Source organism: Myodes glareolus, chromosome 2 (assembly GCF_982192425.1).
Source record: "Myodes glareolus chromosome 2, mMyoGla1.1, whole genome shotgun sequence".
NCBI classification, from domain to species: domain Eukaryota; kingdom Metazoa; phylum Chordata; class Mammalia; order Rodentia; family Cricetidae; genus Myodes; species Myodes glareolus.
Window position 1 is genome coordinate 111,149,646 of NC_142027.1, and position 13,805 is coordinate 111,163,450.

At 52.7% G+C, this 13,805-nt stretch overlaps 1 protein-coding gene across 1 annotated transcript; it reads left to right on the forward strand.

Annotated features, from left to right (window-relative positions):
• Positions 1-10,034: 10,034 nt before the first annotated feature.
• Positions 10,035-12,342, forward strand: Fzd9 (frizzled class receptor 9). Its single transcript, XM_048433831.3, has one exon. It carries the CDS (start codon positions 10,245-10,247, stop codon positions 12,021-12,023), a length of 1,779 nt encoding a protein of 592 aa, XP_048289788.1. The 5' UTR covers positions 10,035-10,244; the 3' UTR covers positions 12,024-12,342.
• The last annotated feature ends 1,463 nt before the right edge of the window (positions 12,343-13,805 follow it).

Here is a 13,805-nt window from a genome sequence, read left to right on the forward strand (position 1 = left end):
TGGATCCCCCTGGTGCTGACACTGTGGATGGGTGGCAGCCGCCTGGCATGGGTGCTGGAACTGAAGGACCTCTGAGCCACGCCACCCACCGCCTTCATGGAATCTGGACAGGTACTGAACACGCACTGCTTAGTGACATCACCAGTCCCCAAACCCTAGTCTGAGACAAGGCCTGACTATATTGCCCTAGCTGGCCTGCCACTCACTGTGTAGACCAGGCTAGCCTCCAACTCAGACATGAGCCGGCTTCTGCCCCCCAGGTGCTCAGGTGAAAAGTGTGTGCCACCGTGTCAGGCTGATCCCTTTTATTTATCATTTTCAGACAATGATACTGAGGAAATTGGGGTTCCTTCTAGGGGTTCTCAGACTCATTAATAAAAGGATTTAAGAGTGGACTCAAATGGAAGCTTAAAGAAAACCCCGGGGCTGGAGGTTTGGTTCAGAGGTTAAGAGCACCCAGTACCCACATGGTGATTCATGAGCACCAGTAAGTTCAGTTCCAGAGGATCAGACACCTTCTGATGCAGGAGGCCTCGGGCGCACAGACAGGACACCTACCTACATACATGAGGGCAAACATTCAGACAGATAGAGCTGCAGATCTGGGCAGCAACCTTGAGGAGGGACAGAGAGAAGAAAGGCAGAGACAGCCATGCTGTGTGACTTTAACCAGGAAAGAGGTCAGCCACATGGTAGACAAGCAGCCACATGAGGGAGAGGGGCTTTGGAGAGAAGGGAAAAGCCCAGAATGCCAGGAAAAGTGCATTTAGGCTCCGGGGCCAGCATTAGAAAGAACAGGCAGACAAACCATGAGGAGAAATACCCGTCTGAGTCGTGGTAGCTCTTAGGGACTGTGTTAGGGGAAGGATTATAGGAAAAAGTATATTTTCTCATTAAGGGCTATTTTTTTTCTCCTACCTCTTTAGGGTGACTTTGGGGGAACCCGCCTTCCTCAGAAGTGGTCCCTTGGCCAGGCGATTGCCAGTCCAAATAGATCAACTTTTTTTTTTTTTTAAAGAGAACATTTTATTGTATGGTGGTTAGTAGATTTGTCTTGCTCACTGACAAATGTAAGACAGAAACAATGTTCCATGGTTTCTAAAGAATTTATACATGGCGGGCAGTTGTGGCGCATGCCTTTAACCCCAGCACTTGGGAGGCAGAGCCAGGTGGATCTCTGTGAGTTCAAGGCCAGCCTGGTCTACAAGAGCTAGTTCTAGGACAGGCTCTGAAGCTACAGCGGAACCCTGTCTCAAAAACAAAACAAAACAAAACAAAAAGTAGCAAAATTACAGTTATGAAGTAGCAATGAAAATAATTTTATGGTTGGGGTCACCACAATACGAGGAACTGTATTAAAGGATCACAGCATTAGGAAGGTTAAGAACCACTGATTTATCCTGTTTCACCTCTGCCTCCTACGTTCCCTGGGGTCCCAGGCCACACCACCCTGTCTTGAGAATCCCATTTTCACCACTAGGGTGTGTACAATTGTCTTACATCCAGCTTCTTCCCAGTTCCTTACCTAGCTGTCTCTGAATTCTTTCTTTGACAATAAGACCCTGGAAACACACAGGCCCTCACACCACCCACTTCCTAAGCCATTACCCCCAATCCCACCCTCACTAAGCTAGTGTGCTTCCTGCCAGTTTCCTCCCACAATCGTACTGACATCGTCATGGGTCCCCGCACGAATGGCCACCTTTGTTTGTTTATGTACCCCTGCCCTAGAACTCCCTATGTAGATCAGGCTGGCCTCAAACTCACAGAGAGTCCCCTGCCTCTACCTCCTGAGTGCTGGGATAAAGGCATGTACCCCCACAGCTGGCTCTTTTATTTTTCACACTTATTTATTGGGTGGAGGGGATATGCGTGGCTCAGCAGGTGAGTGGAGGTCAGAACACTTTCCAGGGTGTGTTATGTGGATTGAATTTGGGCCCTTAGGTTTGGTGGCAAATGTAATGGTCTGTCCTGTCCCTTTAAGAGACAAGCCCCGTCCACCCATCCCCCACACATACCACTGAGGCAGGCAGCTCTTCTGCTTCCAGCCTGAGCTCTTCCTTTCCGTCTCTCTCCCAAAGAGGTAGCTGCTGTCATGGCTCCTCTCCCCCCCCCCCCACAGCCTGTTCTCTCTGTTTTTCTCTCTCTCTGCCTCCCTCTCTGCGCTTCTCCCTTCTCCCCTTTCTCTTTCCCCTCCATAACCCACTAACTAAATATCCAACCTCACTCTGCATAGTGTACCAATCCTTCTCTGTCTCTCCGCTACACACGGACTCTGTGGTCTTGGGATGCTGTAGCCCCTTGGGGAACTCCCTGCTTGGGACTGGCTGCCTACCTGGCCTGCTGTGGTCTTGAAGAACAGCTGTTACTTACTTAAACTGTAACAGCAGACCCCTTTACCCAAGAGCAGCTATCACACACACACACACACACACACACACACACACACACACACAGGCACCACGCCATTTTTTTTTTTTTTTTTTTTTTTTGAGACGTGATCTTGCTATGCCTCAGCCTAAGGAAGGCTGGGATTACAGGGACAGCCGGCACTGCCACCTCCTAGTTCTCCAGCCCCATCTGCCTCCTCCCATTGCACCTCCACGGACCACTACTGGGTGAATCTGGTCCCTAAATCTCCCGCTTAGATCCAAACCCCAGCAGCTGCTCAGACTAGAAGGGAAAGACTTCAGCTGGGGCTTGGGACAGCAAAGTTCATCCATCCCAGGGGTGGACGCCTGCGGCTGGCCACTCAAAGTGGAGGACTCTCTGGGAAAGCCAGGAAGTCAAACCAGGCCCTGGCAAATGTTACTAGGACAAGATGAGGCCCTGGCAAAGGCTGGGTGCCCCTCCCACCAGGCTGATTTCCCACCCTGGGCCATGTGTCACCCCAGAGGAGGGCTGGTCCTGTAGGGAGAGGCTTGCTTGTAGAGGCACTAGCCACTGCCTGAGGGAGTGTGGGCATCCCTAGGGCAGCTTGACGCTTCTCTGCCTGGCTTTTTGAGGCCCCTCCGGGCTGGGAAGGGCTGTGGAAGTTGGCAGGGCCTCTTTCCTCCTCGCTAACTCAGCAGCTGAAGCTTTTTTTTTTTTTTTTTTTTTTCACCCGCCCGGGCCGCTGCTGAACTGGATAAATAAGCAGGAGCGTCCAACGTCAACGAAACAGGAGCTCGCTCAGGCCTCAGCTGCACAAAGGCCGCTTTGAGCAGAGGCGGGCAGGAGGCGCCCGGGCCCGTCGGGACTCCCCCCTCCCCAGTCCAGCCAGGCTGCACTTGGCCTTCGTACTTACCCACGCCTTTTCCCAGCAACGTCCCCGGGCTCGCTGGGGATCCCGCCTGCCCCCAGCGGAGACTGGTTCTTTCCTCCAGTGTTAGAAGGCGCTCACCCCTTTATAAAACTTTCCTTGGCTCTCTAGTGTCCCAGGGGGTTCCCCGAGTTCTGTCTGGGGACCTCCATTTTACTCCACCAATGCGTCCGCAAAACATGATACTTCTCCCCCTCCGTTCTACCTCCTCCTCCTGCGGCTTCTCCCTCCTCCTATCCCCCTTCCTTCCCTTTCTCTCTTCCGTCCTTCCTCCCTCTCCTCTTTTCCTCTTCTTCCCCGCTTTTCTCTTCCTCTCTCCATCCCCCATCCTCGTCTTTCTTCTTTTTCGTGTTTTAAGACAGGGTGCCTTGTAGCCCAGGCTGACCTCAAATTCCCTCTGTAACTGAGGATGACGTAAACTCATGATCCTCCTGCCTCAGCCTCCCAAGTGCTGGAATTAGTTGGGCACCCACGCTGCTCATCTTGAACACCCTTCTCTTTTCTTCTCCATGGCTGAGATTCAGTGGGGCGGAGGGTGTCACGTCTAGAACTTGGTGCCCTCAACATTCCTCGCTAGACATTAGCGGGACTAAGGCAGAGAATGATAGAGTGAGATGCCCACTCCCCACCTCTGGCATGTATGCAATTCATGCTCACGCTGCATACAACATGCAACACGCATGTCCACACAGAAACAAAATACCTTATAAGGTATTATAGGAATTAAATGAGATGCAAATTAATTATTTATAAGTGGCGGTTACATTTAAGCTCGTTACACCCCATCTCTGATGTGTAACAGTTAAATTGATACACTGGTCAGTCCCGGTTATTAACAATTTAATTTGCATTTTGATATTTGCATTTTAGCTGCAGGATACTCATTATTTGAATCCAACATGGTACTGACTTCATGAGTTTATTATATTCATATGCCAGAACTTGATATATAATTCAGGTGTCCTTGGAGGCTGAAAGAGGATGTGAGATGGCCCTGAAGCTGGAATTACAGGTGGCTGTGAGCAATGGAACATGGCAACCCACCTGGAGTCCTCCGCGAGAGCAGTGTGTGCTCCCAACTACTGATACATCTCTCTAGCCCCAAGTCACACATATTTTAAGAATATAACTCAACTAAACTGGGCGGTGGTGGTGCACGGCTTTAATCCCACCACTTGGGAGGCAGAGGCAGGCGGATCTCTGTGAGTTCGAGGCCAGCCTGGTCTACAGAGCTAGTTCCAGGATAGGCTCCAAAGCTACAGCGAAACCTTATCTCGAAAAAGACAAAAAAAAAAGACAAACAAACAAACAAACAACAACAACAACAACAAAAACCCAAAAAGAAGAAGTGGTGGGTGGTGGAAGAATATAACTCAACTAGGTGGTGGTGGTGCACACCTTTGAGCCCAGCACTAAGGAGTCAGAGGCAGGTGGATCTCTGTAAGTTTAAGGCCATCCTGGTCTACAGAGCGAGTTCCAGGACAGCCAGAGCTACACAGAGAAACCCTGTCTTAAAAAAGAGAGAGAGAAAGAGAGAGAAAATTAAGCAGGTGGCACCTTAAACTCCTAACCCTCTGGCTTCCATCTGCGAAGGACTTCGATGCAACGTTACCTGACTGTGAATTTGGCCTCTTATTCACGATGTAACCCAGGCCAGCTTTGAACTCATGACAATTCTTCTACCCCAGCCTTCTCAATGCTGGGATTGCAAGGATGTGCTGCCGCGCCTGGCTTTTGTTTGGCTTTGAGGTGGGGTCTCACCGTGTAGCCCTGGCTCTCCTAGAATCCACTCTGTAGGTCAGGCTGGCTTCAAATCTACATTGCTCCGCCTGTCTCTGCCTCCCAGTGCTGTGTCAAAGGTGTGCGCCACCACACTCATCAAGCCCAGAGGTGGCTCAGCAGCTAAGGGCACACACTGCTCCCTCAGAGGCCCCAGTTTGCTTCCCAGCACCCACGTGCAGCAGCTCACAACCCCTGGTAGCTCCAACTCCCAAATGTCTGATGTCATCTGCTGACCTCTGGGGGGGCCAGCACTCTTATGCACATACCCCTATAGGGGCTCGTGCACACACACAGAATGAAAATCTTCAATAAATTATTATTTTTTTAAAAAAAGAAAGAAAGGAAGTACTTTTTTAGGGTTGGCGAGATGGTTCACTGGGTGAATGTGCCTACTGCCAAGCCAATGAGCTGGGTTCTAGTCCCAGAGTCACACAGGGGAGGAAAGAACCAACGCCCGCCAGATGTCCTCTGATCTCGACGCACGCATTGTCACGTCTACACTGTGGCAGGTATGTGCCCCCCGCCCCATAAATAAATACACGGAACAAATTTTAAACATATTTTTAGAATTCTTTTTTTAAAAAAATATTTATTTATTTATCATGTATACAGTATTCTGTCTGTGTGTCTGCCTGCAGGCCAGAAGAGGGCACCAGACCTCATTACAGATGGTTGTGAGCCACCATGTGGTTGTTGGGAATTGAACTCAGGACCTTCGGAAGAGCAGGCAATGTTCTTAACCTCTGAGCCATCTCTCCAGCCCTAGAATTCTTTTTAAAAACTGTTTCACTCTGGGGGCTGGAGAGATGGCTCAGAGGTTAGGAGAACTGACTGCTGCTCCAGAGGTCCTGAGTTCAATTCCCAGCAACCACATGGTGACACAGACCCATCTATAATGAGATCTGGTGCCCAGAACATTATATACATAATAAATAAATTAAAAAAGGAAAAAAAAACTGTTTCACTCTGTAGACCAGGCTAGACCCAGATTCCCAGGACTCCACTTGCCTCTGCCTCCTAAATGCTGGGGTTAAAGTGGTGCGCTGTGTTGCTTGGTTAACATTTTTTTTCCTTTTTTTTTAAAAAATATTTATTTATTTATTATGTATACAATATTCTGTCTGTGTGTATGTCTGCAGGCCAGAAGAGGGCACAAGTTCTCATTACAGATGGTTGTGAGCCACCATGTGGTTGCCGGGAATTGAACTCAGGACCTTTGGAAGAGCAGGCCATGCTCTTAACCAGTGAGTCAATTCTCCAGCCCAACATTTTTTCTTAAAGCGTGTGTGTTGGGGATTGGGGTGGCGTTTGGTGTGTGAACGTAGAGGAAAGTGGACTCCCTCTGGTTTGAGGCACGACTTTGTTCCTCTTTGCTGCCAGGTACACCAGGCTAGCTGGCCATTGGGATCACAGGCGCTGGCTGCTACACCTGACTTCACATGGCGGCATCTGGAGACTTGAATTCAGGGCCTCACGCTTACACAGCAAGTGTTTTAGCCGTCGCGCTGCCTCCCCCGCCCTCTTTCAGCATTTTTAATGGCCCCTCTCATTCAGACATTCTCTTGACACAATGGACATTTATAGGCGCCAACTGCAGGCCAGGCGCCAAAGTCTTGTGGGGCATGGCACGGTGCCTTATTCCTGAAGCTCCCAGGTTTTGTAGGGAAGACCAGGCTCTGGAGCAGCTGGCTGCACTCTGCAGTGGGGTGTGTGTGGGGTAGGACTCATCCAGACAGAGGCTCTATCAAAACGGAGGTGGGGTCTGGCGGAGGGGGTATGGGCTTAGCCTTGAAGGGAGGGTGATCGGTGGTTACAATGTGAGAAAGGCCCCTGGGAAGGTTGGCGGCATGGAGTGGTGAGGGTGGGAATTCAGGACAGAAGGCTGTCCCTTCCCCGAGTGGGCCCCCAGCCAAGACCCGGAGGAAGGCTGGCATCTTCCAGGGAGGTGGAGCTTTGGGGGGGGGGGGCTCCCAGTGGGGGGTGGGCATTGATGGTGACCTCCCTCCATCCCTGTCCTTCTCATCATCTCCCTTTCAGTGGACGCCTGAGGTATTGTTCCTCTTTTGTAAAGAGGGAGATCGGGTAACAAAGCCGGGTGGGTGGGCAGGCAGCCCAAGGGGCCTCTTCTCTTCTCTCCCCAAGCAGCGTCTAACACTGAGGGGTAGGCGGTTCGGCAATGTCACACACACACACACACACACACACACACACACACACACACACCCCTCTGGCTTCCCAGGAGCTGACTGTTGCCATAGTGACAGGCAGACCTTACATCCCACAGGCCCCTGGAGTACCCTCCCCACTATGGCTGCCAGAGTTAGGGCCCCTAACTCTTTTGCATCCTGGAACGGGAGGCGGGGACACACAAAACAGGGCTCCCAGGCCAGGCCCTGCCTCCTAACCGGCTTTGAGGAAATGGACAACTGGAGAAAGCCCTAGTCATTCCGACAGGTGTTCAGGAGGCAGGGCTAAACCTTGAGATCAGAGATAAATGAGCACTGACCCTGGCGCTCGGCTGCGGCTGCCCTGCAAAAAACGAAGGGAAAGATGGACATGGACAGGGGGCTCATGTGGTGGGTGGCGACACCGGACTCCAGAGCTGATCCTTCAGCTCTGTCCAGAAGAGGTGGGGACTGCTCCCAAGGAGGTGAGGATAGATGGAAATAGATGGAATGAGAAGGGAAAGGCCTCGGGGTGTTTGTGAAATAAAAAAACAAAAAAACAAAAACAAACAAACAAAAAACCCTAACCAACCAAACAAACAAACAACCAGCCTGGGGGTGGTGATGCACACTCAGATCTCTGTGAGTTCGAGGCCAGCCTTGTCTACAAAGTGAGTTCCAGGACAACCAGAGCTGCTACACAGAAAAAACCTGTCTTGAAAAACCACCACCACAACAATAACAACAAATCCTAGAGAATGGAGAAGTAGCTGTAGTTGTGGGGAGGGGCCGGGAAGAAGACTATGAAGGGGGAGGGGCTTTGCCTGGAAGGGCACCCCCAGGGATCTTCCCGTCTTCTCTGCCCCAGCGGGATGATCCCATGTGTGTATTGCACCGGCTGGCTTTGTACATGGGTTCTGGGGATTGGAACTCAGTTCCTCACGCTTGCTCAGAAACTCCTTGACTGCCTAAACCGTCTCCCCAGTCCCGTTTAGGTCTTGCGGCAGTATCTCCGGGGATTCCCAAGGCTGAGTTTGGTATACAGGGCTGGCTGCAGCTTCACAAAACCCCTTCTCTTCTGTCTTTTCAGAGGTAGAGGCGCTGGGTGCATGCCAATGACAGCATATGTTTGTCTTTGTTGCTGCTGAGCTCCGGCTCGGTTCTCAGGGAGCTGAGAGACAGTGGGCAAAGGCTGCCCCATTTTCTCATTGTGGCCAGCAGTGTTGTCCCAACTCTTTCCTGAATCCCAGCTCTAAATATAGCGTGAGGGGATTGGTAAAGCCGGAACACTTGGGCATCTGACTTTCCGTGTGTGTCTGAGTGTGTGTGTGCGTGCGTGCGTGTGGGTGTGTGTGTGTGTGAAAGAGAGAGAGACAGACAGACAGACAGACAGGCTGGCTGGCAGGCAGGCAGGAAAGCAAGACTGCCTGCCAGACCTGCCCTCTAGGAGGCACGTGAATCTGAGTAAGTACTTTCACCTTCAGACTTGCACAGTGGCCACAGGCTGAGCTGGAGGACCATCACGAGGCTGAAAGCATCACTGAAATGCCTGGCTGAGGGGCAGGAAGCCTGTCATCCTGTCATCTCAGCACTCAGGAGGTGAGAACAGGGGGTGAGAAGTTCAAGGTCAGCCTTTGATGCTTAGTGAGATTGATGCCAGCTTGGACTACATGAAACAGTCTCAGAAACAAACAGATGCGGAGTCTGAGAGATTGGCCGGAGTTAAGAGCACTGACTGCTCTTCCAGAGGACCTGGGTTCGATTCCCAGCACCCACATGGTGTCTTACAATTCCAGTCCTAAAGCCCTCTTCGGGCCTCCAAGGGCACCAGGCATTACACATGGTACACAGACTTACACACAGGGAAAACACCAGAACACATAAATTAGAAAATGTAAAAATTAAAAACAAAGCAAAGCCGGGCAGCGATGGCACATACCTTTAATCCCAGCATTGGGGAGGCAGAGGCAGGCGGATCTTTGTGAGTTCGAGGCCAGCCTGGTCTACAAGAGCTAGTTCCAGGAAAGGCTCCAAAGCCAAAGAGAAACCTTGTCTCTAAAAACCAAAAACCAACCAGCCAAACAAATAAATAAAGCAAAACAACAACATCGAAACAAACAAAAGGAGGGTCCAGAGAGGTGGCTCAGCAAAAAGATCATAATGACCTAAGTTCAGGGGGCAGATCCCACATAGCAGAAGGAGAGACCTGATTCCCCCAAATTGTCCTCATATGCATGCAGTTTTGTGAGTGTGCATACCTGTGCTTGCATGTCACACACGCGCGCACACGCGCGCACACACACACACTCACACGGGTGTGCGATAAATGTAATGAAAACCAAACCAAACCACCAAAGCTTGGCAAGTGGATTAGTTGGCAGAGTACGAGTACTTGTTCAGCATACAGGAGGCTCTCTGGCGGCAGCCCTCAGGAGGCAGGAGAATCAGGAGTTCAAGGTGAGCTTGAGGCCAGCTGGGTTATAGGAGACCCTGTCTCAGAAATAACAAGATCAACAACAAAACATCCTGAGGAGGAGGCAGAGAAGGGCCTTGCCTAGGGCTTGCCTGGGGCTTGGAGACCTTCGGGTGACCCCCTTGCACCTGGGGTGAAAAGGGCGCACTCATGGTTATCTCCTCGCTGTCTGCAAAGGAGGGGAAAGGCCCAACCATCTCCAGCGTGGCAGAGAGGCGCGGCACCTTTAAAGCGCGGCGGGGGCGTGCCTGGTGAGAATGCCCCGCCCTCGGGCGTGTCTTTCCACTCACCACGCCCTCTAGATTCGGAGCAGCGGCGGCCGGTGGCTGAGACCGCGCCGGCTCTGGCTGGAGTGGCGGCGGCAGCGGCAGCGGCGGCAGCGGCGGTTTCTCCAAAGGCGCCGTGCGCTCCAGGACACACGTGGGCGGCCGGGAGATGGCGCGCAGCTCGCGACGTGGCGTGCAGATCCCGGAACGCGGGATGGAGCGGCGCGAGTGAGCCGGGGCGGCCGCGCCGCGGGGCGATGGCCGTGCCACCGCTGCTCCGCGGGGTGCTGCTGCTGTGGCAGCTGCTGACGACGGGCGGCGCGGCGCTGGAGATCGGCCGCTTCGATCCGGAGCGCGGCCGTGGTCCTGCCCCGTGCCAAGCGGTGGAGATCCCCATGTGCCGGGGCATCGGCTACAACTTGACCCGTATGCCCAACCTACTGGGCCACACGTCGCAGGGCGAGGCAGCTGCGCAGCTGGCCGAGTTCGCGCCTCTCGTGCAGTACGGCTGCCACAGTCACCTGCGCTTCTTCCTCTGCTCGCTCTACGCCCCCATGTGCACCGACCAGGTCTCCACTCCCATCCCCGCCTGCCGGCCCATGTGCGAGCAGGCTCGCCTGCGCTGCGCCCCCATCATGGAGCAATTCAATTTCGGCTGGCCGGACTCGCTCGACTGCGCCCGGCTCCCCACGCGCAACGACCCGCACGCGCTCTGCATGGAGGCACCGGAGAACGCCACCGCAGGCCCCACAGAACCCCACAAGGGCCTGGGCATGTTACCTGTGGCACCTCGGCCCGCGAGGCCACCGGGAGATTCAGCCCCAGGTCCCGGCAGTGGTGGCACCTGTGACAACCCCGAGAAGTTCCAGTACGTGGAGAAGAGTCGCTCGTGCGCTCCGCGCTGCGGGCCAGGCGTCGAGGTGTTCTGGTCTCGGCGCGACAAGGACTTCGCGCTCGTCTGGATGGCTGTGTGGTCTGCGTTGTGTTTCTTCTCCACAGCCTTCACCGTCTTCACCTTTCTGCTGGAGCCTCACCGATTCCAGTACCCCGAGCGTCCCATTATCTTCCTTTCCATGTGCTACAACGTCTACTCTTTGGCTTTCCTGATCCGAGCGGTGGCAGGTGCACAGAGTGTGGCCTGCGACCAGGAGGCAGGGGCTCTGTATGTGATTCAGGAGGGTCTGGAAAACACAGGATGCACCCTGGTCTTCCTATTGCTCTATTACTTCGGTATGGCCAGCTCACTTTGGTGGGTGGTTTTGACTCTTACCTGGTTCCTGGCTGCAGGCAAAAAATGGGGCCACGAGGCCATTGAGGCCCATGGCAGCTACTTCCACATGGCAGCTTGGGGCCTGCCAGCTCTCAAGACCATCGTGGTCCTGACGCTGCGCAAGGTGGCTGGGGATGAGCTGACCGGGCTCTGCTATGTAGCCAGCATGGACCCAGCAGCCCTCACCGGCTTTGTGTTGGTACCCCTCTCTTGCTACCTAGTACTTGGCACCAGTTTCCTCTTGACTGGTTTTGTGGCTCTCTTCCATATACGAAAAATCATGAAGACGGGTGGCACCAACACGGAGAAGCTGGAGAAGTTGATGGTCAAGATTGGAGTTTTCTCTATCCTATACACAGTGCCGGCCACCTGCGTCATCGTCTGCTACGTTTATGAGCGCCTCAACATGGACTACTGGCGCCTTCGGGCCACCGAGCAACCATGCACTGCTGCCACTGTGCCGGGAGGCCGAAGAGACTGCTCGCTGCCAGGGGGCTCGGTGCCCACTGTGGCTGTCTTCATGCTCAAAATCTTCATGTCCTTGGTGGTGGGCATCACCAGTGGAGTTTGGGTATGGAGTTCCAAGACTTTCCAGACATGGCAGAGCCTGTGCTCCCGAAAAATGGCAGCTGGTCGAGTCCGAGCCAAGGCCTGCCGGGCCCCAGGGGGCTATGGCCGTGGTACTCACTGCCACTACAAGGCCCCCACGGTGGTCTTGCACATGACTAAGACAGATCCGTCTCTGGAGAACCCCACACACCTCTAAGGACATGGGCTTGGCTATGGACTATGGCTGCTCCTTCCTCGCCCTCCCCTCCCCCCTTCGGAGACAGCTGAGTAACAGCTGTCCAGCTGTCAAGGTCAGGCGAGTGAGAAGCAGGGGGCTAGGAACTAGGGTGGGGACCCAGTAAGGCTCATAGGCTCGTTCTTCCTCTCACAGGGAGTAGGCCTAGTTGAAGCCCCAGAGGGTCCTAGAAGAAGGGCCTAGAAGAAGAGGGCAGGGTCCAGTGCGGAGTTTATTTAATGATGTAATTTATTGTGGCGTTTCTCTGGAAGCTGTGGCTGGAATAAACCCTCATGTGGCACCGCCTTGTCCTATCTGTGCTGGAAAGAGGGAAGAGGAGACAGAAGGGAGAGAAACTTCATACACAGCTGGGGGTGAGAGGCCGTGAGGCTCATGTCATGACCCGTTTTCTGGCTTTCTGTGAAGGATAGGGAGCAATGGGCATCTGTGCTTTACAGGAGTGTGTGAGTGTGTGTGTGTGTGTGTGTGTGTGTGTGTTCTCATTTGTCTCAAGACTGGGACCTATGCCTTTGAAGTGGAACAAGGACACCTTCATGAATACCCCAGGAATCCCTGGGTGTGACATGGCTCCCTCTAGCCCTAGCAGGGTCATCCAGCCTGTTTGGGGAAACAGGTAAGCTGCTTTTTCACATTTTGCTTTAGAAAATAAAGGGGGTCGGGGCTGTCAAGGTATCTTAGTGGGTAAAGGTGCTTGCCGCCAAGGCTAAGAGCATGAGTTCAATTGCTGGAACTCACGTGGTGGAAGAAGGGAACCAACCCACACAAACTCTCCGAGGCACAACCCCCTTCTAATACACAAAGAAATGTAATGTCTTTAAAAAGCAAGTGAGGGAGTGAGTCTGCTCCCAAGTCATCTCCTCTACTGAGTCTAGAGGATGGCTGTCCTCATTATCCGTGAAGGCTGCTGGGAGCAGGGAAGCAACTCTTCTTCAATGATAGGGTGCTTGCCTAGCATGCATGAAGCCCTGGGTTCCATCGCCAACATGCCATGTTTATAATCCAAATACTTGAGAGGCAAAGGCAGGAAGATCAAGAATTCAAGGGCATCCCCTAGCTACACAAAACTCTATTTGGAGGAAAAAATAAAAGTCAAAGGGAAGGAGCAGGCCAGATGGCTCAGCAGGTAAAGTTGCTTGCCACCAATCCTAATTTGAGTTCAATCCCTTGAACCACCTTGGTAGGAGAGAACCAGTTACCATGAACCTGAAACCCCCACCTCCATAAATAGATGTAAAAATAGTTTTCAAAATATTATTGTTTGGCAAGTAAGAAGCCTTGTCTCAAAAAAAAAGCACTAACAATATCATCAACAACAAAATCCTTCAATAACAGCAACAAAACGGGGAAAAAAAATCAATCTTTGGTATTTGGAGCCCTAAGCTATAGCTTCCTATTAACTTCCAAACTTCTCATTGGTCAGAACTCAGGAGGGGAGGGAGGCAGTGCCAGCACAGGCTTTTCAGCCTTGGAGTATGCTGGAAGGCCCACACTCTAGAGGCAAGGCACTGAACCCCATCCCTGTACCCTGAGGTATGGATGGTCATCCTGGAGGTCCCTATCAGCCCAAACTGACCTCTTATCTAGGTTATGCTTACCAGCTCAAAGTTGTGTGAGTGCGTGCGTGCGAGCGAGCGAGCGAGCGAGCGATAGAGAGAGAGAATGTGTGATGTGTATGTACATGGGCCAGAAGAGAATGGCAGGAGTCTTTATCAGCTCACTGAACCACACCCAGCTTTTGCTGTG